General features: G+C 37.7%; 1 protein-coding gene across 2 annotated transcripts in view; it reads left to right on the forward strand.

Annotated features, from left to right (window-relative positions):
• The window catches only part of nlgn4xa (neuroligin 4 X-linked a), an 81,280-nt gene that overhangs the window by 827 nt on the left and 52,539 nt on the right, over positions 1 to 27,914 (forward strand). Inside the window, exons 2-4 of one of the 2 annotated variants that reach the window (XM_060860730.1) lie at positions 6,089 to 6,851; positions 15,748 to 15,807; positions 22,389 to 22,541. In XM_060860730.1, the coding sequence (XP_060716713.1) occupies positions 6,386 to 6,851; positions 15,748 to 15,807; positions 22,389 to 22,541 (679 nt within the window). In that variant the 5' untranslated portion in view covers positions 6,089 to 6,385. The remainder of the gene's footprint in view (positions 1 to 6,088; positions 6,852 to 15,747; positions 15,808 to 22,388; positions 22,542 to 27,914) is intronic. The other variant, XM_060860731.1, reaches the window with a different exon arrangement.

The following is a 27,914-nucleotide window of genomic DNA, read 5'->3' on the forward strand; positions in this document are numbered from 1 at the left end:
CCTGGGGCTAGATAAAGTGGGGTATACGGATGATCAGGATGGTGTAATAAAGCTACAAAGCAATGGCGTGTTTAAGCGAAACTCAGAGGAAAACTCCGCGCACGTCTGCGTATTTGGAACAATCCAGAAAACACACACTTCCGGATCGAGTCAGGAGTGTGACGTGAGTGTTTAAAAACGCAACCCAAAGCAAGCTTTCAATCTCTGCTCTCTCCTAAAGGTGCAGTGTGTCCGGTCAGGTCTGGTCTAACCCTCACCACTTTTCACACACACACACACACACACACACACAGTCCCGCACTAAGCCGCAAGGTGGTACTGTGGACATCTGCATAAGCACCAAGGTGCGAACAGGGGACCCGTTTGGAACCGCGCATGCGCGTTAACCTTCCTTGCGTGTCTTTCATGTCGTCTGACTCATGATTATGCATATAAAGCGTCATAAAATATGACATTCCTCAGAATGTCGGCTAGTGGTGTCGGTGTGCCGTATCACCGGATGAATGATATTTAATGACATGACCTCCAACCTGACATTTTGGTAATGTGTTATTCTTGTGACTTCCCCTGACTTTCCTAGATAAAGTCTTATCTGCATATAGACGAGCGCACGCTCATCCTTACGCATCCCAGAGACGGCTGATTACACGCCTGAAGAAATCTATCTTTACAAGCAGGCGATTGAGACCTATTGATTTCCAATCAGGTCGGCCTACAGCGGTGCGATTTCTTTAAACAACCGCACAGGGACCTGTCTGATAGTGTGTGATTTTTAAATGCAACGGCGGATGATTCTTTAGCACCACAGCCTCCTGTCTATAAGCATCGATATTTATTTCTGATGCATATCGCAGCAGGTGAAAGGTGCTCAGTCTCCATCGTTCTCTCTCGCTCTGGATCTCCAGCAGCCTAGCACTAGTGTCACCTTTGAATAAGTCCTCCTCTCTATTCACTCACATCTCTCTGGGGTCCCTGTCCTCATTCTCTCAATCGCTCGAAAGATGTGGAGGGACCTCTGCTCAGGAAGAAAAATATCGAGCTGCCCATGTTGAATAGGTGATCATGTTGAGCTGGTGTGTTTAGGACAGTGCAACCGTCACTTGCCTTCTTTAAAGTTCACTCAAAGGTCAACAGCAGCTTTTTTCCCCTGCTTTGTTTCCTTCTTTCTCTGGTCCAGCTGGAAAATAGCTTCAGCCCGAGCATGTGGCTGTGTCTCACTCAATACTTGATCGGATCCCTGCCCCTCAGCCTTCTCCCATATCTTTGAGAATAATTAAAATGCAAATGAAAACCCGTTACCTTCATTGAAATTCGTATGAGTTATCACAGACTATCACACACACACACACACACACACACACACACAATGCTATCTTCTAGCTATTTTCTCCCTCTTCCAGGCTTTGGGATGTGAGGTTTAAGTGAGGGTAAAGGGTGTCACATCTGAGGCTTCTCTCCAATATCACAGGCTCGTTTCATTCGAGGATAAATGAGGCACTGAAGCAGGCCTTCGAGCATGCCAGTGACACTGTCCAGACATCCGGGACTCAGAACACACACATACACTCATAGCTTTTAGTAGATATCTAAATATTTGACTCTCAAAAAGAGGCATTTAGAGCCATTCATCCTGAGGCTTAAATGATCGACAGATAATTTCCAAACAGCAGCTGTCCCAGCTGTGAATTTCCATATGAAGAGCAAGTATTCTGTTATGTGGTTTTAATGGCCTTTATTGTTGTGTTTCTAAAATCGATATTTGCTGGCATTTATAATCATTAACGCTTTTTGTACATTTTTAATTAAACATCAGCTAAGGAGCGTCTATTATAATCGTTTTGTTAATTAATTTAATAATCCAATGTGGGGTTCTTCATTCAGTTCATGTATACACGTTAAAAAAGTACAAATAAAGAAGAATATATGAAGCATGGTTTTGTAATAAAAGATAATCAATCATGGTTCTGACAGACGAAGAAATGAAAGTTTTTCTCAAATTTTTCAGTGCTTTAAATAATGACAGTGCAGTTTTATTTAGACCTTTCATGACCTTTTATAAATTCATTGTAAAACTGCAGTATTTGAATGGAAAGCCAGGTTTTGATATCAGTTGCTTGATGCATTATACACAAATACGTTACCCATCTAAGTTTCTTTTCATTTTGTCCCAGCTTCTACAGAGCAGTAGTTAAGATCTATGGTCTTCTTCCATGAATTTTTAACTTGCTGTGCCAGAGAGGTGCAGATAAACCAGGTCTTTTACCTGGAATACATCTTCCAAAGCTTGTTCAAAGCTTCCTGATTCTTCTGTAGATGCTGGATGCATCTAGACTTGAAAAAAAGAAAAGTGAAAAGTGGAAAGTTTTTACACTGTTTTTTTCCCCCTTCATTTCTTTACTGCATTTGAAACACTTTTTGCCCTTCTGCATGCATTGAAGCTGAACCTGAGAAAGGTCCTGAAATTTCAGCCCATAATAATATTCATAGTATTTCTAAGGATAATTTATATATATATATATATATATATATATATATATATATATATATATATATATATATATATATACAGTACTGTGCAAAAGTTTTAGGCAGGTGTGAAAAAAATGCTGTAAACAAAGAATGCTTTCAGAAATATAAATAATGAGTGTTTATTTCTGTCAATTTACAAAATGCAAACTGAGCAAACAAAAGAAAAATCTAAATCAAATCAATATTTGGTGTTACTACCTTTTTGCCTTCAAACCATGACCCCCACAGAGCCCTGATCTCAACATCATCCAGTGTGTCTGGGATTACATGAAGAGACAGAAGGATGTGAGAAAGCCGACATCTACAGAAGATCTGCGATTAGTTCTCCAAGATGTCTGGAACAACCTACCAGCCGAGTTCCTTCAGAAACTGTGTGTGAGTGTACCTAGAAGAATTGCTGCTGTTTTGAAGGCAAAGGGTGGTCACACCAAATATTGATTAGATTTAGATTTCTCTTTTGTTCATTCACTGCATTTTGTTCATTTATGAAAATAAATGTTTAACGCTTCCATTTTTAAAAGCATTCTTTGTTAACAGCATTTTATGTATATATATATATATATATATATATATATAGATATATATATATATATATATATATATATATATATATATAAACAGTGGTATCTGATTAAACAAAAAATTGCCATGCACCACTTGAAGCACTGTCATGAATATGTAATCTCTGGAGAATGCAGCAAACCTTGCCTAAACAGATGCATTCTGTAGTTATCTTGTTTCTACATTTGTTTAATCCTATACATCTGTGCTAGCACTGTTTATGCTTCCTCCAGTAACCATTGGTATGATTGGTACTATATAGTAAAACATTCTGAGACAGAATGTCCCATGACGAGTTTCATTTAACGTTTGGATTTCAGTTAGTGTGTTATAGCTGCCTTGCTTTGCTTGAGCACTCAACTTCTCACGAGAACTATTATCTTCCATCTGTTCAGATTGCTCTGCATGAAGCAGTACTGCAGTTAACTTCATTCCACACGTCCGCTTTCTTGGAAAATCAGCATATGCTTTAGACCTTGTGCAAAAGATAATTCAAAAGGCACTGAACTATGGTCACCTTTGTGGTTTCCAATGTTATAATGAAGGCTAGTATTCAGGCCTTGGAATATGATCACGGATCAGACCTCCAGGGCACTGGAGATTCTTGTCTAGTCATTAAGGCTGCTGAAGAAATGTCCATGTAACCCCCAACTCTATAAATCCAATTCAATAATGTAAGCAATCGATTCATGCGATCAACATGCCTTGTAACCGCAGATCTGCTAATCCTGTTGGGTGGGTTTATGGGCACAATTAATTTTTATCTATTCTAGGAAAAGGTTTTTATGTACAGTAATTAATAAAAAAATTTCAAATGGTACAAACATTTCAAATAAAACAGACAAGGAACATTTTACCCCAAGGTGGTGACAAAATAAAAATGAGTTCTTAAAAAATGGGTAAAAGTTTGACAGGTCTAAATAAATCCTGAATGCTGAAAGGTCTGTAGGACGTACACTAGTTAACCGAAAGTTTGAGACACCCGACCATCCCACTTGCATTCCTACTCGTACATGTTGCCACAAAATGAAAAGCACACAATTCTATAGAATGTCTGTGTATCCTGTAGCACTACTGTTTCCCTGAACTAAAACCAAGCGGCACACCTGTTCCAGCATGGCAATGCCCCTGTGTGCAAATTGAGCTTGAAGAAATGCTCTTCCACAGCAACCTTCTCAAAGCATGTCTTTATGGACTTTCCATTTTCATGATTCAAATCTGTTGAACACCCTTGGGATGAACCGGAACGTCTGCTGCACCCCCAGGCCTCCTTATCAGACATAGGTGCCTGATCTCTAGTGGCTTAATTGTCATTCCACATAACCATATTTTCCAAAATATAGTGAAAAGTCTTCATACTAGAGCTGGGCGATAAAACAATAATGGTATGTATCGCGATAGACACGTGATCGATATCAATAAAAAATGTGTTCGATAAAATGTTCGATATTTTTTATTCTTCATCGGAAGAAAACAGAGGTTGCGAAGCAAGTTTGGTTAAATTAAAGGCACAAAGGCATTCACTCTCTGGTAACCTAGCAACATAGGGAGTGACACACTAACAGCCAATCATGTAACATTATCATGTTTGGTTGCGCCATATCGTTGTCTCGTGCTGGTCTGCTGGATTCCTCTTCAGTAATCGGCGACTGATAAGCAGAAAATGAGCCGCAGGGAGCGAGGAAATTGTAAATAAAAGAGGAAAAGTCAGCGCGCCAGTATGGCAGTTTTTTTGGATATTATAAGTCTGACCGTAGTCACCAGAAGGTGAACAGCTAGTGAACTTCCTAGCACTAAACTTGCACTAAATTCTCAGGTTTCTCTATGTTTATATTTAACACTTTGCATTATTTTATTACACTTTATTAAGCATTTCTTACATTTTCTTTCATTTTGCACCTTAAATGTTTAAGAGATAATTGTTAAGTCTTCATTGTGACTTATGTTTACATTATAATTATTTGAGTTTTCCTGGTTGTTGACATTTCTGCCTTAATAACTGAGGGGATTATGATCAGAGGAAGGTTAAGTTTAAAATAAAAATGTTTAAATGTAATATACTTTTTTTCCTGGTCCATAGTTTTAAATGGGGAATAAAAAATATCAATAATTATCGATATCGACCGATATGAAACACTGATATCGTGATACAGTTTTCAGCCATATCGCCCAGCCCTACTTCATACGTAGAAGAGTAGAGTTTGTTATAACAGTAAAGGGGGGGTTACATATTAAAGGGGATGTTTGACAGGCACATATGGATGTTATGGTATGGTCAGGTGTCCAAATATGTTTGGCTATATATTAATGTTTAATGCTGAAATATTTCATTGAACACAGCAACAATTATATCTCCTGATAAGTTGCCTGTCGAACTAAAGATCTACAATTCAAGCAATGTCTAAGCAGTGTGGCAGACTAATAGCCTTTCATCATTAAAGCAAGATGGAAGCCTCCTTAACTATAACTCCTTAATTAGTGATCTTGGTGAACTTCTAATTAAAGGGATGACTAATGGATATCAATGGGAGGGTGTTCAAATTAGTGCAGAAGTGAATGAAAGGGAAAAAACTGGACTGGACATCTTAATTTCCCATCCAAATATCCAACCATGGAGAATCAATTAATCATAGTTAGACATTCCAGGGTAGATAAGTAACCTTTTTGATTGCCCCAGTTGTAGCAACTGTGAAACAGATCGATTGTGTTTTATGGTTACGTTGCAACTATTCTACATCTAACGTGGATATATGATCTTTATTTTTCTTGACTGCTTACAAACTGTGGGTATCTGCTATAAGAATTATATTTCAAAATGGTAAATCCCATTTTCAATTCCAATCATGTGAGCTGACTTGCAACTGCTGTGCTGAGTGTGCATATACATTGCAGGCTTACTGTCTGGTTTAACTTGTTCGACATGAGGGATTTCAACTGTGCTGTGTTTGTCAGTGTCAAAAAGCATGAATTTTAATGGATTGTACTGTTTGTCCTGCAGGCAAACCATTGAAGATGGAGTGAAGAGTGGAAAGTAGTTATACTGGAAGACAGCCAAGAAGACGGAGCTACCTTTTTTCTTTCCATAAAAGTGTAGCTATTTGACAGATTTAAAGCTACCGCACCAAGCAAGATCCGTTTCCTTGGGATGGGGGGTTCTAGTGTTGGTGATGTGATTGGAGGGTGTCTTGCTTATAAGCTTCCCAATATTGCCTGAGTGAGGGGATTCTAATCATCTGGCCAGGTGGAATTATAGGACCGTAGATACCACCTTCTTCTCCCCAACCCCAGGTGGACCATGTCACGGCAAGGAGGAACCACATGGATACCTACAACCATGGTCCAGTCATTTGCCAGTCTACACCAAATCTGTTGGATTGTAGCAGTGGTAGCTTCTTGCTTACCAGTGGCCCAGGGGCAACAGTATCCAGTTGTCACTACAAACTACGGCAAGTTACGAGGCTTAAAAACGTCACTGCCCAATGAGATATTGGGACCTGTGGAACAGTACTTGGGAATTCCCTATGCTCTGCCTCCCACAGGCGAGAGGCGTTTCCAGCCTCCAGAGCCACCCATGTCTTGGCCGGGGATCCGAAATGCCACTCAGTTTGCCCCGGTGTGTCCCCAGTTTCTGGAAGACCGCTTTTTACTCAATGATATGTTACCTGTATGGTTCACTGCTAATTTGGATACAGTGGTAACCTATGTGCAAGACCAAAGCGAAGATTGTCTATACCTGAACATCTATGTGCCCACTGAGGATGGTATGTCACTTTTGTTTGTTTTGACTATTTAAAAAAAAATGTTTGTTATATTCATACTTGCAGGTATTTGATCTTTGGAAACTTGGTACACTCTTTTCAAGCCATCATGGCAAATGATTCTGCAGAATGTAATCTCACAATGTACCAAAATCTGACACAGATACCAGAACACTGAAGGGAAAAAATAATAATCAAACCTCAGAACCCCCACAAAGCATTTGGCTCAATGGCGAGGGAGCTGGTTGTGCTGTCTGCCGAGGCTCTCAAAAGAGATTTTAACAGTATTGATTTTCTTCAGTGGAAGCTCAGGCAGAGTGAGATCTCTTTTACACCAAATATTGCGAAACATCTTTTCAAAGGTGAATTCTTGCTCGGTGCTTGTCTGGGTGTGGTCTATGATATGTACAATATGATATCTTCTAGTTGGTGCAAATGTTAAAGAAAATTGCAGCATCGACATATCTCATATGGATTATATTTAGTTCTTGACCTTGATATTTATCTGAAAACCCACAGCATAGATGTCTATTGAAGTTGTTTAAATACGTGCTAACGGACAAGAGACAAGGGATTCAAGTGAATAACACACATTAATAATGCATTAACCCAACATTTGACAGATTCTGCAGTCATTACCTTCGTGATGATGTATTGTTATGGTCACATCAAGTAGGTGGGATATCTGATGAGGCATTTTGTGTCAGGGACTAGATTTTTTAACCATTTTAAAGGCCTGTATGACTCAGCAGGCATGAAATAATCTTCCTGCTTTTGGTCTTCTGCTTACTAACAAAGATGGTGCAGATAGCTGAGTGGTTAGGAGTGCTGACTAGCAACTGGAGGGCTGCCACTTTGATTCTGGCTGGGCAAATAAGTATGCACCATATACCAATGCAGTGGGGCTGCAGGAAATAAAGTCATTGCCTTCACAGTGCGGGATATTATTATGCCCTTTGCAGCCACTGAGGCTTTGAGTGAAGCTCTTAAAATTTCAACAGTGTTACAGTCACTTCTTTCCTTAAAGGTTCAGCTATAACTTTGAAATAATAGGGAAAGTCTGAATAATTGTAAGTCTAATAGGTACATAGAAAAACTACTGGAGAGATAATGTACATGTTTATTTTATTATTATTAGAAAATATCATATCAAGTAGGTATCACAGGTAGGTGTAGACTAAAATAATAATTATGTATACAGGATTTGAAAAATAATAATAATTATAATAAAGTTCCTCTCTCAATTTTTTTCTGGTGTTGGTCATATTGGTAGTGTTTTGATAAGGCTTCGCCCACGTTGGGTTTAAATCCAGATCTGATACGGATACAGATAGCCGTGCGGTGTTACACTGCTAAAATGTACTGAATATGTAGACATATGTCAAAGGAGTAATAGAAAGATGTATGATATCTGGTTTAGGCCCTCTTACAGCAAATATGGCACACAAGTGTTTTAACGCTTTGAGCAAAAAGCATTCTAACTTTAAGTTGGCACGCCAATCATGCTTTAGCTCTCTTAACTTCACCTTTTGAAATGCCAAGCAATGTCAAAACATCTTGCACCTTCAAGATCACAATGAAGCTTGATCCAGATTCAAAGTAAGCTGTTGTTGCAACCCAAAAGAAGCTGGAGTACAAGGCTAGCATGGTAAACTGGGTTCAGCTCCAAAAAAATTGCTGCTACGGTATGAATAAATGAATAAAATATCAGTGTGTATTATGTTAATCAGCTGCACAAGACATATGACACTTGCTCAGTTCGAATGCTGATGTTGTCGGGTTTGCGAATATATGGACTTTTTTTCGAGAAACAAACTTTACTTTAGTAATATTAAGTCATTAAGAGACTTTTTGATTATTTTTACATAATATAGATAAAAATCAATATTACTGCAGGTCTCTTAGCTCTTTTTACATTAATACACGTGTGTCAGATGTATTCATTTGTAGATTAAGTAAGGACAAGTTAAAAAAAATCTATAATCATTATAAAATATAATGCCCTGTATTTTGCACCTTTATGCAGAAATAAACCGAACTGCACATTAAGGCAAACAGACAAGACAAATCACAATCCTCTCCAGTCCTTCTTAGTCAATCAGCTTGCATGGTATCAAGTTTGCACAGTGTTTTCGTACACCTTTACTGAATCATAGCCTTATTGTCTTGCAGATTGGTGATGCTCTCTAGGCTATTTAGCAATTTGTTTGTTCATTCGTGCGTTTTTCCGTTACATTACAATCGGCACCGAAGAGAAGCGAAGGACCCGAACCTAATCCTTTATGCAGCAAACAACGTGAAAGCAGAGGGACAGTTTATTTAATCGGGAATTAATCAGAATGAAAGCCTGAGCATGGGCGGGGCGTGCTCTGGGTGAGGAGACAATGCCGCAGCGGGCTCCCCTCCATTCTTTAATTGCATTCGCTGTGTCCGCTCTCCATCGGGCAGTCATTCAAAACAAGCCATTCACAGAGGCAGAGAGGGAAATAGGAAAAGAGCAGTTCTGATAAATCACTGCTTGTTACCTCCAGCGAGTGCCGACAACCCCCCACCCAGGCCCACCAACACCCCCACCCCCTTCCGATGGCATAATAGCCGCTTTGTGTAAATACTAAAACAGAGCTTGTATGAAGTATCTCCATGGGATGGAAATGCTAGATGTCACGGAACAGTATGTGGTTCCCATATGGAACAGACTCAGATAGCTATCCCTATTATGTGTAATTATTACAACCCCCTTGCAGAGCAGTGGCCATGAGGTTATCACTGCTGTGATGCTGAAGCCGCATCGATTCCCATTTCTTTATGTTTCGTCTAGTTAGTGATTGGGCACAAGTGTGAAAATAGTTTTAACCATCTGATCAGTTTGAGAAGTGGTTTCTTTGGTTTGCATTGAAATTAAATGAAGTGAATCAGTGGCATGGAGGGGTCACATGTCTATGGCTTTTACTGAGCACAAGACACAGTTAGGTTTCCATTAGGGGTGCCATTACTTTAAATCTTTCCAATTGGGCATTGCTTAGTGTAGCAATATCTTTCACACAGGTTTCACCAAGCTTTTGTGTTATATCTTAGGCAGAAACTGTTTTACCTTTTTGTCAAATAATAATAATAATAATAATAATAATAATAATAATAATAATAATAATAATAATAATAACAACAACAACAACAACAACAATAATAATAATAATATAAATATATAATAAATGCATAGGTTTATCTTCTCAATATCACTCAATCATTAACTTTAATTTGTGTTTAAGTACATAACTTCATATCTATCTATCTATCTATCTATCTATCTATCTATCTATCTATCTATCTCTCTACTGTATCTATTTAAATATAAGTACAATATTAATCTTATTATATTATTATAGTAGTATTCTTATATTAATTAATATAAAAACAATATTACTCTTGAACCTTTGTATAATGTATAACCTTTTTGTACTTTTTGCAATATTTCTTATGTTCTATAAAGCTGCTTTGTTTTTTTTTTGTTTTGACATGTACCATAACTGCAGGGTTAATCAGGGATAAATATATCATATATACAGTAAGTATATAATGTAGATATAAATGGATAAAAATAAATCAAATGGCACCAGTGTTATTATAGGAAAATGTAAAAAAAAAAAAAAGACTTTCCCTAATGATACACCATAACCAAACATCATATGTGGTCCTTTTTCACGATATCCCAGGTCAGTTGACCAAATCACAGGAATAACAAAGCAATTCATAATTCACTCTGCCATTACATCTATCTACTGTATATATGACAGTAAAGACAGGATAATCTACAATGTCTGTAGACAACAGGTTAAGTGAGCATTGCTTTCTGAGAGGTTTATTATTGCTCATACAGATACACACGCTATGGCCAGACATATATAGACACATTCCTACGACATCCATACTAGTAAGCAAGGGCATTAATATGGAACCTTCTGCTTTAACACTTTATAACCACTCTTATAAAAGGCTTTTCATTATATTTTGGAGGGGTATTGTTGATGGGTGAGGAGCAGTAGTGTGCAGTTTTCTTTTCTATTGTGTTTTATTCCTTTTATACAACAATAAGATGCCATTTCATCCAAAAGGTGTTCAGTCATGGCTCTGTGGAGGACACAGGGATGCACTTATTTCCAGGGATTTTAGAACAGCGTAACAGATATTGAGCCATCGGCCGGCGTGGCCTATTTGATAATCTAACCTTAACCCTAACCCTAACAGTAGTTTTTGGTTGTTTATTTGTTTTCGAAAATAGCTTAACTGTAAGATAATAAAGCATAATAGATATAAAATATAAAATCTACCTGTATGACTGTTTTGTCCTTCATTATCCATCGCAGGTACGCTCTTTTTTTTTTTTAAAGAGGGCATTTTTCTAAGACCTCCAGAAACACGCCCACTTTATGTCGTGGTAACGAAACCCCTGGAATTTAGTGAATGCCGGAGGACACTCAAGTTCTTCCACTGCAGCCTTAAAACATGTGGACCTGACTTTATTTATATAGGGGCATCATCATGCTGGAACAGGTTTCAAGTGAAGGGGAATCTTGAATGACATTTTAGATAATTCTGTGCTTCTTTATCAACTTAATGGATGTGGGGGTCAGGTGTCCACATGCCTTTGGCCATATAGTGATATTTTGAATATATGGTAACCTTAGATATGATTATGAGTATCCTAATCATCATGCCATAAAAGCAGACAAAATTTTATTTCCTTAAGTTTAGATTATTTAGGGCCTTAAAGAGTTTGATGAGTCAATCCTGTTAGGTGTTAAAGATATCCAAGAGCTCTTGGATTGACTGGAAACACAGACATATAGCCTGAAGCAGGAGGATGTGTTCCAGTGATAAGACGACTGAGGCAGAAGAGAAAGAGTCTGTTGAGTCCTGTCTCTGACAGGAAACTAGTTGCGTGTGAGCTGTGGCAATGAAACGTCCAAGAGCGAGGCCAGAAAACGAGGGCAGCCATGTATACACACACACTCTCACGAACAGAGTCTGTGTTTACCTAGCAGTTCCTGTGTCCAATTCCAAGTCCTGTGTGTTTTAATGATTATTATTCATTGACTGAGGGTAGTGCTAATAAATTTCTCCATTTCCAGTAATTCCTCTCTCTCAGACGTTACCGAGACATCATTATATCCCCGTGACGGATGCTTCCCTGTAGCACGTCGTCATCCTGCTTTAATTATCAGCATAAATAAATAGTGACCTCCGATCGATATGTCCTAGATCGATACGTTCATGGCGCAAAGTAAGCTGCGCCTCTCTGACGCATATCGACATAACCGATAATGGTGCAGACATTGTTACTGAGTCATCTCTCTCCCCGTCTCATGATGTCAAGGTCTGTAGCCACAGTCTGGCATGCAATGTAAATTCTTTCAGCTCAGAGGTGTCAATCGTGCTGAACATGTTTTAGCCGAAACGTACATCCAGCTGAACAGTAATGTTCTTGTCAGTGACTTATATGCCATCCTAACAGCATGGAATGATGGGAAAGCAATATTAAGTAGTGACCGTTTCCTTTCTCATTCTGTTGTTCATGCAGATGTTGGCTGAGTCACCGCAAGACTGATGATGAAATTCAGATAATTATTTTTGAGATGCTAAATTCCTCTCAACATTTTTTTCTAGTATTAAAATCTGATCAGCTATAACTTAATCAGTCCATCTTGTACTGCCGAAACAGCTCTGACCCGTCAAGGCACGGACTGCAAAAGTACTCTGAAGGCGTGTTGTGGTATCCAGGCACCATGATGTTGGTAGCAGATGCTTTAAGTCCTGTAAGTTGTTAGGTGTGGCCTCCATAGATCAGAACTTCTTTTGTCTAGCGCATCTCACAAACGCTTGATCCGATTGAGACTTGAGAAATATGGAGGCCAAGTCTCATACCATTCCTGAACAGTTTTTGCAGTGTGGCTGAGTGCTGCAAGCTATGATGAACTGTGTGTTTCTAACACCTTTCCCCAAAGCCAGCAATAACTTTTAAAGCAAAAATTGCCCGTTGTGCATCAGCAAGCCTTGGGTTCAACGGTTGTCTTTTCTTGGACCATTTTCGTAGGTACTAAGCATTGAATACCAGCAACACCCCAACAATACAAGACCTGCTGTTTTGGAGATACGCTGACTCAGTCGGCTAGGCATCACAATTTGGCTCTTTTCAAAGCCGCTCAGATTCTTACGCACATCCAATTATCCTGCTTCCAACACATCAATTTAGAGAACTGAATGATGCCCTGAAAGGTCCCTTTGTAATGATATAATCAATGTTATTCACTTCACCTGTCAGTGATTTTAATGTTATGGCTAATCGGTGTATGTGCTAACATCATGCAAAACATGGAAGTAAATATCACTTCTATAAATAGTTTCAGTTCATTTCTATTTGCCTGAACAACTGTATAAAAGACATATCAATAATTATACACATTATTGTAGCAAAGCAATTTATGTGTAACGTCTCTTATACAGTATCTAACGTTTCGATAAAGATTCTTGATGGTCATGCTGTGTACTGTGAATTTGTAGTCCGTGTGTTAATTCTCTACTCTTGTTTGATTATTTAATACCTTTAAATCTTTCCATCCTGCTGACAGTGAAGTACTTCATCATGTGTACTGTTTTTAAAATCTCATACAGCATCTTTAGTTTAAAGAGGGTTATACTGTATTATATTTCATTTCTTTTCATTTCATTTGTTAACAGTTGTTAGCAAATTTGGCTTCTAGTTTTAATCACACAATGCAGTAGCTAGCTTATTTACATTATGTTTGGCCTGATGGAGTTCGACTAAAACTAAGACAAAAATTGGCCTGTAAACAAACTTTAGTAGCTCCAAATGTAAAATAGTTTCCGATGAAATAAAATCGTCTAATCTAGCTACTTAGCTGGCTGATGTTATCACAGTGCTGAATTTAGAAGCTTAGTAAGTGCTTCTTTACTGTGAGGCCAAAAAGACACACTGGTAATAGAAAAAAAGATTGCTTTTTGGGGTAAAGTATTTATTAAAAAATACTTGCAGCCATACAAGGGGTATTTGAATTTAGCACCAACTCACACTGAGGCTAGAATCTGCCATTTTCTTTGCTGTTTATGTCTTGCACTACTGTGGCCCTTGTTTTTGGTATCAGCTGGCAGCCAGATATAATTATTCTGGATTAGGTCATGGACAGAGCACAGGGAGTTTGCTATATGCTAATTAACTAAATGTCTGTACTGTGTTGTTGTCCACATTTGGAATGACTTGATCAAAAGATAACTCACTGGTTGAACATATGAATGACTATTTATAGCTTTTATTTCATTTCAGTCCATCTGTAGATGGTTTTCATGACTATAATGATGACTTCATGTATACAAAAACTAGTGGTTAAGGTGTTGGGCTACCAATCGGAAGGTTGTGAGTTTGATCCCAGGTCCACCACGCTGCCACTGTTGGGCCCCTGAGCAAGGCCCTTAACCCTCAATTGCTCAGCTGTATAAAAATGAGATAATGTAAGTCGCTCTGGATAAGGGCGTCTGCCAAATTCTGTATAGCATCGCTGTCGGGCGGAATCCTCGTATCTCCAAAACCGTTATTTTTCAGGAAATTAAAAAAAACGCTGTACCTTATCAGCAGTGCACAGGGTTTAGTCCGCGTTGCAGTGGATTGTCTTGCGCTAAATTCCTGTCCTCAGACGAGCACCAGAACTAGCGGGGGTCAAGATTTTTTTTTCTTTAAGCCCAGTGTTTTGAAGACATTTACCTCAGAAGACATGTTGATTCGTTGCGACTCTTCTTGAGGAGAAATATGCCGCGAAGCTCTCCCACTTAGTGAGGAAGAGGTGGACAGTTGAAGTGTCCAATGGAGTTATGAGATTTTCGCTCAAGCTATTTTCAAGACTTTAGATTGGTTAATAACTTGTAAATATAACAGACCCACGTGGGGACTGACCAATAGCATCGATATGTGAAAAAATATGAAATTGACCAAATTTGGACATACAAGGTTTCCGCCCGACAGCGACGATATGTAATGTAAATGTTAGGTTGCTTAAGACTAAACAGATTTGATAAAGGTGTGTTAGAGCTTCTGTAGTAACCGAAATTTTATGTTACTAGTTTGTATTAATACATACATACTCATTTTAAACATATATATATATATATATATATATATATATATATATATATATATATATATATATATATGTTTAAAATGAGTATGTATGTATTCCGACAGCGACGATATGTAATGTAAATGTTAGGTTGCTTAAGACTAAACAGATTTGATAAAGGTGTGTTAGAGCTTCTGTAGTAACCGAAATTTTATGTTACTAGTTTGTATTAATACATACATACTCATTTTAAACATATATATATATATATATATATATATATATATATATATATATATATATATATATATATATATATATATATATATATATTTTGTGTAGCAGGGTTAAAAATAGGCACTGTTACAAATCAGCTTCTGAGAAATCCTTACGTTCTTTATGAGCAAGAAAAATTCCCTGAGGTGAGATGAGGTAGAGTCCTTGAGATGAAAAGGGAACTCCTCCTCTTCTAGGGGAATCAGACATTGGGGAATCAGATTAAGGCTCATTCCTCATCTACAATCGTGTAGTATAAAGGCAGACAGGACAGGGCCCTTTATGAATACAGCAGCGGGTACAAATATACAGCGTGCAAGTGAGAATACCCACTGAAGCTTTGGATACAGATGTCGAACTATCCACTTGATTTCTTACCGATTTGATTGTATTTAGGGCATTTTTTAAAAATAAAAATAAAAGCAAAAAAACCCTGCTGTTCTTAAAAATATGTTCCCCATTTATCCCCTGTGTTATTTTTCTCCTGTTGTCGACAGTAGGAGCCAACACTTACAATCAACGTGCTGATTTCACCAATAATGAGGGTGGCGAAGACAAAGGTATATTTTCTGTCTTTTTCCCCTTATTTTAAAAGCAAAAAAAAAAAAAAAAGCAAAAGTCGACTCCATGAAGCCTGATACACATGCATGAGAAAGAAACTTTTTGGTTTGGGTTTCCCTGATTTCCTACACCGGAGATGCGTATTTGCATCTTTCGGCTTTTTTCCTTGTTTTTTTTTAATCCTCTTTCCTTTTTCGACATACTTAGCACAGAGTCAGAGGACTGTGTAACAGTATGAAACATTTATATATATATATATATAAACTATTTTAATATAATTTAGAAATATAAGGCCGGGTTCTCCTGTGAGAACTAAATTAACAATAAAACAAATTTCTATACTTATATACAGCTAGTAGTCTAAAAGACAGTCCCTTCCCCTGGTGCTTTAAAGTAACGAGTTTTTCCTCTCAAAAGTCTGCATGCCTTTTCTCTTTACTTCTTCAGAGAAATTCTGTTGTATTGTTTCCCCCTTTCTTTCATTGCTCGTCGAAGCATGAACACTAACCTGTGTGTTTTGACGATGGGAATCTGTTCATTCGTAACTCCTGCCACAATCCGTGTCCTATAACTGTGTTTTCTGGCTGTAATATTAAAAGCTCACACCATTGCATGGCTCAAATCTTGGATAGTCAGCATTAAGGCAGTTCAAACAGTAAAAGATATGGTAGTAGTATAAGCCAGAATTGTATATACTTTGAAAAGTTTCTTCAAGTTCAAGTACCAGAATTACTACAGAAGAGCCACATTTGAATTTTGAAAAAAAAAAAAGCTTTTTGTCTAGGATAAAAGCCGTTGCCAAATATAAACATTCAGTGAGTGCAGTCTAGATTTTCTATCCCAGACGACAACAATGGAGGTTGTTTGCCATTTATAACTGCAGAGTTTAGTGATTGAAAACATGACATACGATCATTTGTGTAAATATTTACTTTTGCAAATAGGTTAGTTGCTAATGGAGATCGTGAAGGCGGTATATGTTTTGTCTACCTTCGTATGTACCATTCACATAGGAGTAAGCCTCTCCATAGAGGTCCTTTTGCACAAAAGACACAAGCTCCTCTGAAGCTTCTTCTCAAGGTTTTTGTACACATTTTGTGGGCTACAGTAGAGGCAAATGGAGTCCTGCTGTATGATTATATTATGTTTTATGTTAGAAAGCAGGGTGAAGCTTTAGCTGTTCTCTGTTTCTTTATGATATTTATAAAATGATTTTTTTTTAGAAAAATCTATTACAAGACAGATGCAGCTGTAATGTTATAGAGAAACCAAAAATTTCTGAAGACTGCCCTATAGTGGAAAATCCAAATACTGTATACATCTTTTTGTTTAACCAAACACACACACACACACATCCTTAACCATATTTTTTATTAAAATATCTTCTGCTGTTAGAGAAATGTTGAAATAAATGAACACCTTCCGTCCAATCAGAATTGAGAATTGGTAGATGTTACTTTGTGAACATTATCTTACATTTGCTATAATAACTGAGACGTTGAAGAGTTTACAAAACTGGATAGTTGAAGCGTAGGATTTTGCTATTAGGCTAGTGTTTGGGCTGGTTTTGTTTTTCCATGATGCTGTTTTCATGACCTGGCAACCCTGCAGTTTTTTGATGGAAAATACTGGAAGCAGTAGTAGAAATTGCAATAGAATTGCAATTCATTTACCCAAATGGGAAATTATGAATTTGTGATGCACTACAATGTAGATATTTGTATTTTATACCTGAAACCTTCTAAAAACCTTTTAAAAGGGCTGGAAAATATGCTCAAACTTTTAAAGCATAGCAAGAGCAACATTTTAACCTTCCATAACTCACTAATCGAAATCAGTCAGACAGGCAAGCACAAATTTACTTCACTGTAGAATAGATTCATTTAGTATCCAGAAGCACTGTAATCCCCAACAGAACCAAATGTCTGGGTGAACCCTGGTTTCTGAAATGCATTTAAACCCCAGTGGTTCGCAGAAAAGCACAATTCATTTTCTCTGACTACATGTGTATCAGCAGTGGCGCTGAATTACTCCAGTTCCCTCAAGGCTGTAGCTTTGCCATTCAGAGCTTCAGTACTGGAGGGGCAATCTCATTAATGCACCCGAGATCCTTCTAGGTTTAGTTGTGAAAGAGTATCTAAAAACCTTAATTTTGTCATTTGCTTTGTTTCTTCCTTTTCATTTTATCCCTGTATTGCCTTTGAGAAAGTTATGCCGCAAAGAAAGACCTTGTTTGAAAATTAATGGCCACGAGAGGGCTCGTTGGAAAATTAACGAACGAAAGGAGCCTGCCTTGAAGCGGCATCTTTAATTGGTTTACATGCAGATTGAACGGGAGGCCTGAAGTGTTTACTTTAATGGCTTTATTACAAAATGACATCGTACTAACAAACTCTCAAAGATAGAGGCCGGACGAGATGATATCAGTAACGGTGCCAGGCCATGCTTGACTTGTTTGATGAGGAAGTGAAATCCAACTGGCAATCATTTATTTATGGTGGCTGAAATTGCTGTAGCAGCTAAAGACCTATGAAGGGTATTATAGCTTAGCAAATCTTGTATTAGTGTTACAACTGTTGCAATTTCTTAGTATGAAAGTTACTGCTGAACAGGTGGAAGCTAGCATTTGCACAATCAGAGCATCAGCAACCTTCTGCATGGCCACTAACAGTCATATCCATCTGTCCTCTACTAACACTTTGTGAACTGCAAAAATGGATGGAAAATTCAGATGACCCTACTCTGTCTCTCTCCCGTTCTGGCCATATAAGGATGAGTAATGTGTGTGGTGCCGTACAGCCCATGGGGGAATATATTATCCCCCCTCAGGCTGTCTTGGCAATGATGAATGTACACAGTGCAAGCGCCGCAGAGTCACCCCCCTGCTCACTCCTTCATTATGACTCCTCTTTCTTGCTTTCTCTCTCACATAATGCCATCAGAGCAAGGGAAATTATGACACTGGAACTCAATGGGATTCTTTGCCATGCCTTCACATCTTCCACCATAAATGATGTCTGTTTGTGTTGTGTGAAAGTCCCTGGTTAAAAAATTTTGCTTGTTGTCTTTACCATCCACCAGTGCAGTGGCGAAACACAATAAGGCCAAAAGTATATGGACAACTGACCATGAGATATATAAGTGCCTATTGAACATCCTAATTCAGATATAGTTCTTTGCTGTCATAAGCTCCAGTCTTCACTTCTGGGAGTTGTGGTGGTGGGGAGTTGTGTTCATTAAGCCACCAGAACATTAGTGAGCAGGCCTGGGGTACAGTCGGTGTTCCAGTTCATCCCAAAGCTGTTCAGTGTGATTGAGGTCACGGCTCTTTACAGGATACTTGAGATCTCCCATACTAACATTGGAAGGTTTACAAATTTGTGTGACAGGTGTCCATAAATTTTTGGCCAGTGTACTATTAATCAGACAAAACAGCATCCATTGGCGATCTGGGATGTTTATCTGAAATAGCACTTAATGAGTTTCAAATGTTCAGAGTCATGTGGCATGTTTAAACTCTTTGTAGTTAATAAAGCACTGACTGAAATATTACTCAAATACTAAAACAGTAGAGAATCTGTGTAATCACTGCTCCACGTTTGCTCTTCTCATAACATAGGTTAAGGATTTTTTTTGGTAAAAAGGAACCGAGCTTCTATCAGCATAAAAAATCTTCTACCGTGCCCTGAGGAACATCTTCACTAAAGGAGACAGAGCCATTATCTCGGCTGAATAAGAGAGTGTGTTGCGACACTGAAAGTTGTACGCTAGCGCAGAGCTGCAAAATAGATGCCCTCGCATTAGAGTGCCCGTCTGGCTCCTGCTCAGAACCTGACCAAGATTAATCACCTTTCAACATGGGTTGTTTTCTACTCTCCCAGTCTCTTCCTTTCTATATCTCACTTTCTTTTTTGCATTCTTTACCCTTTTTTCTTTCTTACTGTCTTATAATTTCCTCCTGTTATTCATCACCCTTCCTCTTTTTTGTGCCATCTTCTCTCTGGCTCCTGTTTTGTGGATTGCTCTGAAGCTCTCCACTTGCCCAGAGGCATCAAGGGACTGTGCAATCTTTGCACAGAATAAGAGAACAAGTGTGTATGTGTGTATTAATCACTCAGGCCTGAAAAATTCATCTAGAACTGAATGCATGAATACATAAGCCCTAAAGTGTAAGTGTTGGCAATAGGGCAAAATAATATATATATATATATATATATATATATATATATATATATATATATATATATATATACACAGTATACATTGAGAAAAATATGGATTATAAACAACCTGAAATAGTACTAAAACACCTTTTAAGAAAAATATACTGTTTATCTGTCACTGTCCTTGGATAAATTGTACCAACAAGGGGCCAGAAAATTCATTATTTTATTTTATTTTAGAATTAATTTGATATTAAAATATATTTTAATAAATTCTTTGGCAAAGATACTACTTAAGCAAAGATAAAGATACTGCTAAGCTAGGCTAATATTGCTACTCTTGTGCATGGAGCAACAGACAGCCAAACAGTCATCTAGACATCTTTTTTCTTACATAAATAAGACAAATGTATAAAGTTTAATGTCTAATCTACTCCATGTTTATGTTTCTAGCAAGCTCAGTGGGGAATGTTTAACCTAGCTAATAAATTGCATGGTTAGCTAGTTAGTGAGATAGATATGCTAGCTGCTACAGTACTTTTGAGCTACAAACTGTACAAAAGGAGCAGTTACAGACATGTTTGATTCATGTAGCACAAATAGTTTAAAGTAGTCTATGTAACTATTCAAGTGATAATGTGACAGTATTTCAAGAAATGCAACAGCAAGTAGCTGTCTTATTATTTCACACATATATTGTTTTCATCAGATCATAGTAATATATGTGCTTATTTTATTCGGCTGTAGTTTTTTGAGATACATTATTAGATGACCTCTTTTGGGCTAATGTTTTTCCGACTGCTAGACTACATGTAAGCAAGACCCAAAATGACAAGCAGGCTAACTGCTACTGGTTATTTTATATTTCAAAATAATAATACTGATAAAAAGTGCATGCTGAGGGAAGGAGCAAAACAACACACACACTCAGACCCACAAGCTACACATCCCTATAAGCTAGCCATGGTCATAACCCTCTCCTGATGGCATTTGCTCTCATTCAATCTGACATTTAGCACAGGCCTTAGGAGGCCTTATAGTGGGTGCGTACATAAGCCTCAATAATCAGGAGAGGACCCCACAGGCACATAGCCTGTTCATCATCTGACAAACATATTTAATCTTACAGTTCTATATAAGATATCCATGAATTTTTTTTCTCATGGTGGAGTTTTTAGTTTCCCATAATGCAAATCTATATATTTACTTGGAAGAGCAGTTGGTAATGATCTGTGTAGCTTGCTAGCTATTTGTGGAACGATACCTGTGTCTAGTGTCTCGCCAACCTGTTCCTTTATAATTAGCTGCTTTCTCAAGTTTGTCAATCAGACGCTATAATCATGGCAGTGGAGAGTCGCAAATAGTCGACTCATCTAAAGAAACGACAACCTTTGGTGAGATTCAGCGCGCATCTTTTTGCTGAATTAAACATTTATTTGCATTTTGTAGACTTCATCTTGTCAGTTGATACATCTATCAAGAGTACTCAGAAAACAGATCACTATAACTATATGTAAAGCATGGACACATTCACCTCTATGAAATGTGTAGAATATTTCACAATACCTGTTCAACAGGACGTTACAGGTGGATTTTTAGAAGATCCATGAAAGAAGTTCTCTTGTTCCTTTTCTCTATATCCAATGATATTCTGATATTGACATTAAGACATTAACATGGCATCACATTTTGTGTATTTCCTAATTTTATCCTAAAAACAGCTCTGTTTAAGACCAAAATGCATCCAATGACAGCAAAGGAACCTTATAAAAATGTTAGATTGTTGTCCAAGATGGTTTTAAATGGTTTAATGCATTTTGCCTAACACAAAGCTGAATTAAGTTCTACATGATATTAAGTATATTCACAGTAAAATCTATTCACAGTAAAATAACACTTATACTTAAGGCCATTAAGTATTAAGCCATTTCAGATTTAAGTATTTTCAATAAGTAGATTATTCTGTTTATTTTGTGTGCAGTTGCTAAAAATCTACTCAAACTGCCTTTAAACAGCCTTTAATTGTAGGAGTTCAGTAAATACTGTGATATCACCAAAATGCTTTCATGTAGATAATTGAAATATTTATTTATTTATTTATTTAGTAAATATCTTACTAAGCTAATACATTTTTTTTATTTGTACACAAGTGCTGGTTTCTTGGGATAATTCTTTTCATTATTTCTCACATTAAACCATCCAGGTTGTGGAAATGCTCCAAGGTGGGAACTAGAAAGGTCCAAGATGGATAATATCAAGTTCTTACTTGTCATGAGCTCAACTCTAGTCTTTGCTGATTGGCTTAAACTCATGGATTATTAACCACCACTCATAACCACGACTGACCACATGTCCCAGAAAAGGGTTCTCTTTAATATCCCAAACATTTATATTCATGGTTGATTTTGTTTTCCCAGACATTCATGACGAGAACGGTCTGAGGCCCGTCATGGTATACATTCACGGCGGATCTTACATGGAAGGCACAGGGAACATGATCGACGGCAGCATCCTGGCCAGCTATGGAAACGTTATTGTGGTTACAATTAACTACAGACTGGGAGTTCTAGGTAAGTTTAGCATTTTGGTTTTATTGGTTTGGCTTCTGGAGTAACACCCATTCTGCTGGTTTAACGACAATGTTAGCTAGAACTGCTGTTACTAGCCTTGGTGAATGGAAGGCATTTAAAAGTGGCACAATGAACATACAGAGTACAGTGAAGCGAGCACATGATAGTGTGGAATGTGTTAAGGATTTTAAACACCACTTTCACTCACGCCTGTCTACTTGTGATAATGTTGTAGGTGTTGACTGTCAGAAACTCAAATGGTGACACAGAGCCACAGGGTCATCAGTGGGTGCCATTTAATTGGACAATTGTAAGACTAGGACAGGATTTTTCCCCTAGTAGTAATACACTAAAAAACATCTCCAAAACTATAATATATATAATATATTCACTCAGCAAAGATATTGCAATGCAGATATACTGTATTCAAAGGTTATGAGAATATAGACATGTAGTTTATTAGATAAACAACTGATAAATTGTTAAAACTAATGAAATGGAAAGAAAAGGGAAAATTTGCATGTTCCAAGAAAAATCCTCACGTTGACTAGATAGTAAGGAAATATTAAAATAGCAGCACATATTTTATATATTTTTTTCCCCCTGCATTTCTGTCATGCTTTGAAGGAGCTGCTCTGCTTACCATTTGTTATCGGCTCGAGCTGTCGACAGAGCTCCCTATATTTAGTGGCGCCAGAGCCAAGGGGAAAGGTGTTCTGGAAAAAGTGTGCACTGCAGGGAAAAGGAGGGGAAAGAGAGAGACAGAGAGAGAAAGCTGAAGCCCTCGTTAACGGCATACATCCACTGATTTCCTGACAACACCGAGCACCAGAGCTGATCAAGGCCGTGTCTAAAGTCCAGGTCATCCTCACTCTTCTCCGAAGGCCTATCTTTTAGGAAATGTTTGGCTGCTGTTTTATTTTTAGCTACGTGTGTACGAGTCCAAGAGGTTTTACTGTGGAGAAACTACACTTCACTTGTCTAAAGATGAAGTAAATGATGTTCATCCCCAGATTACTTCATAGTTTTATTGTATATTTATTTATTTGTTTGGTTTTATTTGGTTTCACGCTACACACAAAAATAACAACAAATATTGCTGATGGGCATGTAGGGTTAAAAAAAGTCTATCATTTACTGGTCAGAAATAATCCTTATCCCAGAACCCAGAATTTTTCCTTTTTATTTAATAAAGAGTGACATACAGTACCACACTTTTTCATTTACATGTTGCATGACATACACAAAACAAGTCTTTTCCTGTTATCACTTACACTATAGTGGTTATGATCAGTCACATACTCTCAAGGATATTTGGAGAAAAAAAAAATCAGTAAAGTTCCAGCTTTGCCTTGGACAAATATAAAGTGCTGACCTTGGAGATCCTGGAGCCTCAAAGAAAACTTACCATACCAATAAGTATACAGTTGTGCAAAAGTTTTAGGCAGGTGCGAAAAAATACTGTAAACAAAGAATGCTTTCAAAAATGGAAGCGTTAAACATTTATTTTCATAAATGAACAAAATGCAGTGAATGAACAAAAGAGAAATCTAAATCAAATCAATATTTGGTGTGACCACCCTTTGCCTTCAAAACAGCAGCAATTCTTCTAGGTACACTCGCACACAGTTTTTGAAGGAACACGGCTGGTAGGTTGTTCCAGACATCTTGGAGAACTAACCACAGATCTTCTGTGGATGTCGGCTTTCTCACATCCTTCTGTCTCTTCATGTAATCCCAGACACACTGGATGATGTTGAGATCAGGGCTCTGTGGGGGTCGTGCCATCACTTCACGCTGGTTTGAAGGCAAAAAGGTAGTGACACAAAATATTGATTTGATTTAGATTTTTCTTTTGTTTGCTCACTTTGCATTTTGTAAATTGACAGAAATAAACACTCATTATTTATATTTCTGAAAGCATTCTTTGTTACAGCATTTTTTCACACCTGCCTAAAACTTTTGCACAGTACTGTACATTTTACTTTGTTAAATATTGTCATTTTTTAATATACATTACTACATATTACCATGTAAAGGAAAAATAAAATAATATAAATACATTTGGAAACTTTGTCACTTGTGGTTTTGCTGCTGTGAATCCACATTCATCTTGTCACAGCAAGGTCAAAGCTCCCACCAATCCCCACTATCATTCATAAGTCACTACTATCCAAATGCTGAGGTGTTATACAGCTTTGCCCTCCATAATGCCTTCCTTTATCTTTACAAGGCTTCAGAAGTTTGCATGAACCACCCATTAATGTGTGGAAGTCTCTAGATCATCGATATCGTGTGAGTTCTCTAATCTCTCTAAAGCAAATTCACCTAATTCATGTTGATCGATCTGCTTGTGATGTGATGCTCAGAAGCATCACATCACTAGAACAATCTTTTTCTAGATTGTTCTAAAGATAGGTGATGATTTAGGGGTAGAAACAGGTGATTCTCTAATAGGGGACACGGTTTGGGTTCTTCTTCTAACTGATCTTTTTTAATCTTCTTAGATGATGAAATGTTTCTTCATAGTGGGTGTGATAATTTCCTGGATGACTTCACACTTTAGAGCCCCATTAGAGCTCACTGAATGGTTTGATAACATCAATCGAGCGAGTATCTTTTAGAAGAAAGTTGTTTGTTGCTACAGTACACTTCCAGTGAATCAAATCCAAGGTGTGTTGAAGCTGTTATGGTGGCCCAACTCAACGTACTAAGTCAATTTATAATAACGGTAATAGAGGTTAAATCCCTGGGATGATGGTTTGATTCCTGCCTCTGACTTGTATGTATAGTACAAGGACATGCGTTTTTGGGGTGACTGATATGGGTTTCACCGTGTCCACAATGTTCCCTGCTTAGTTCCCTAGGGTAATCTCCAGGTTCCCCACAACCCTGTGTAAGATGAGCTACCAAAAATGAATAGATGGATGTAGAGAGGAGCCTTTTTATATGCGACAATATTAATATATAATAATATATATTATATGCGTTGTCCTGGTGTCCTTTTTTTGTGTACTGGTGGTAAGAACCCATTTTAAACTTCGAAGGTGAATCCTTAGCACTGCTAAAGAATTTTGGTGACAGGATGTGCTGAGTGTGCAGAAGTGTATGTGTGAGACCCTGTAAACAATCTGCTTTGCTTTTTTGGCCACGGTCCACATGTACCAGTGGGATGTACATAAGGCCTCTGCTGTTTCTAAAACATGAACGCTTTAATTAATCTTACACACTTGTATACTCCTCAGGTCTAGGAAGCATTAGGAAGAGGTCAGAGTCACGTTTTCCACCAATGAGAGATTAGCTGAACTGTATAATATTGCATAGCTTCAGAGAAATGGAAGGCTGGCGTCATCAATCTATCAAATGTAACAGGGCATCCCTAATCGATGTTATGTATTGTGAGTGTGTGTGAGAGAGAGAGAGTGAGAGAGAGTCAGAGAGAGAGAGAGAGAGAGAGAGAGAGAGAGAGAGAGAGAGAGATGGTTTGTTCCTATTGCTTTCTATAAGACAACACCATCTGTGCAACAGAGTGTTTAGGACGAGCTCAACTGAGACGTGTCACTAGCACATGCCTCTCTCTCTCTCTCTCTCTCTCTCTCTTTCTCTCTCTTGTTGTACACAGATGTGAGAATACTATAGATGGCTCTTACACAGAGCAGCAAGTGTCAGTCTCCAAGCTTGTGGCTGTGGGAATTTTACCTCAGTGTACTACAGTGCAGAAAGATAAAAGCTTCTAGCTTCTACAAGTGGACATTTATTATTATTATTATTATTATTATTATTATTATTATTATTATTATTATTATTATTATTATTTTGCAGCTGCTGAGGCAGCTTCCACTCTGATTTAGCCATTTTAATCATTTATAAATCTTCTTTAATTGCTGCTTACAGCGCTCCTCTTGTCAAACAAACATTTAAGAATTTAAAAATTCGTCTAAAAACTACTGCAGCATCATTTAGAAGTCATTTATCACAAAAAACACAATTTACTGTATCACAAAAAATTGTAAATCTTTAGGTCTATATTACTGTATTACAAAGACAGACTGCATTACACCCCAAGTGTTTTATTCCTTTTATTCCACGTCAGTTAGGCAACACTGATGTTTTTTTTTTTAATGTTTTTAAATAATGACATGTTAGACATTTATTCATATGCAGTAGAAGACTTTGAAAACGGTATTTTTTTCTGCTGGTAAACACGTTTTGTATGAAAATCTCTAACTATATACAATTTCATAGATTTGGTGCTTTGCTTGCGAAAACTGAATTCGTGAAGTTCATTATTTAAATAATGCAGGCATGGTGGCTTGGTGATTACTATGTTCGTCATGCACCACCGGGGTTGAGGGTTTGATTCTTGCTTCTGTGTGTGATTATGTGATAGTTCCCCGAGCCCCCTGGTATAGACAGTGGGATGAAAATGGATGGATGGATGGAAAAAATCTGTAATGGAGCTAAGCATGTTTTCTTTTTTTTTTTGTAAACCAAAACTTAATGTTAATTAAACATAGATAAAGTTATATAGATAGAAGATAGTAGAGGGCGTCATTTTAATTTGTCGTTACTTGTGTGCAATCTAATGCACAGGAAATAAGGAAATAAGTATTAACTGTAGTGTGCTAGTGTTCATGAAGCGCAAGCTCCACTACTCCTTCTCCTTCTCCACCACTGAGTTTAGAAGTGTGTCTCTGGGTCTGTTGGGCTTCTGATTCCCCAGAGAGGAAAAGGTTGAGTAGAGAAGGACAGACAGAGCTCAGGGGATTTTAGTCCTGTCAGATGGAGAGAGAGAGAGAGAGAGGTGTGAGAACGAGATGGGATTTTAGTATCATTCAGTGTGCGGCCAAGTGATTGGCACCTGGCCCCTTTCTTCTCCTCTTGTCGTACTTTTTAAGTTCTTGTCAAACCGTGTGTGCAGGTGGTGTGGGTGTGATGAGCTGGAAGGCAGAGCAGTGGTTTCACGGTTGCTTTAATGACCCTGCTGTCTCTCAAAAATGAGAGTGAGGGGTGATGCGAGAGAGGACAAACTGAAGAACAGATCAAGGAGGAGCAGGGGGAGGAGGAGGAGGAGGACAGAATTGGAGAGCAGGAGATGGAGGATGAAGGATGACAACCAGATGGAGCAGGGATGAAAAAGTGGTAGATAAGGAGGATTGATTGGGTTTTCATTCAAAGGAAAAATGTAGACGATGTAATGAGTTTGGATATGATAGGAAAGGAGACGTTTGGGACGATGCCAAAAAGAGTAAAGAATCATAAAAAATCATTGAAGGAAATGAAAATATTTGGAACATTAAAATAATGTAAGGGTATTGATTATTAATTTATTTGCAAAAAAAATGTCATTCTAGCATCATTACATCCTGAACA

The sequence above is a fragment of the Tachysurus vachellii genome, chromosome 24, assembly GCF_030014155.1.
Source record: "Tachysurus vachellii isolate PV-2020 chromosome 24, HZAU_Pvac_v1, whole genome shotgun sequence".
In the NCBI taxonomy this organism is placed as follows: Eukaryota; Metazoa; Chordata; class Actinopteri; order Siluriformes; family Bagridae; genus Tachysurus; species Tachysurus vachellii.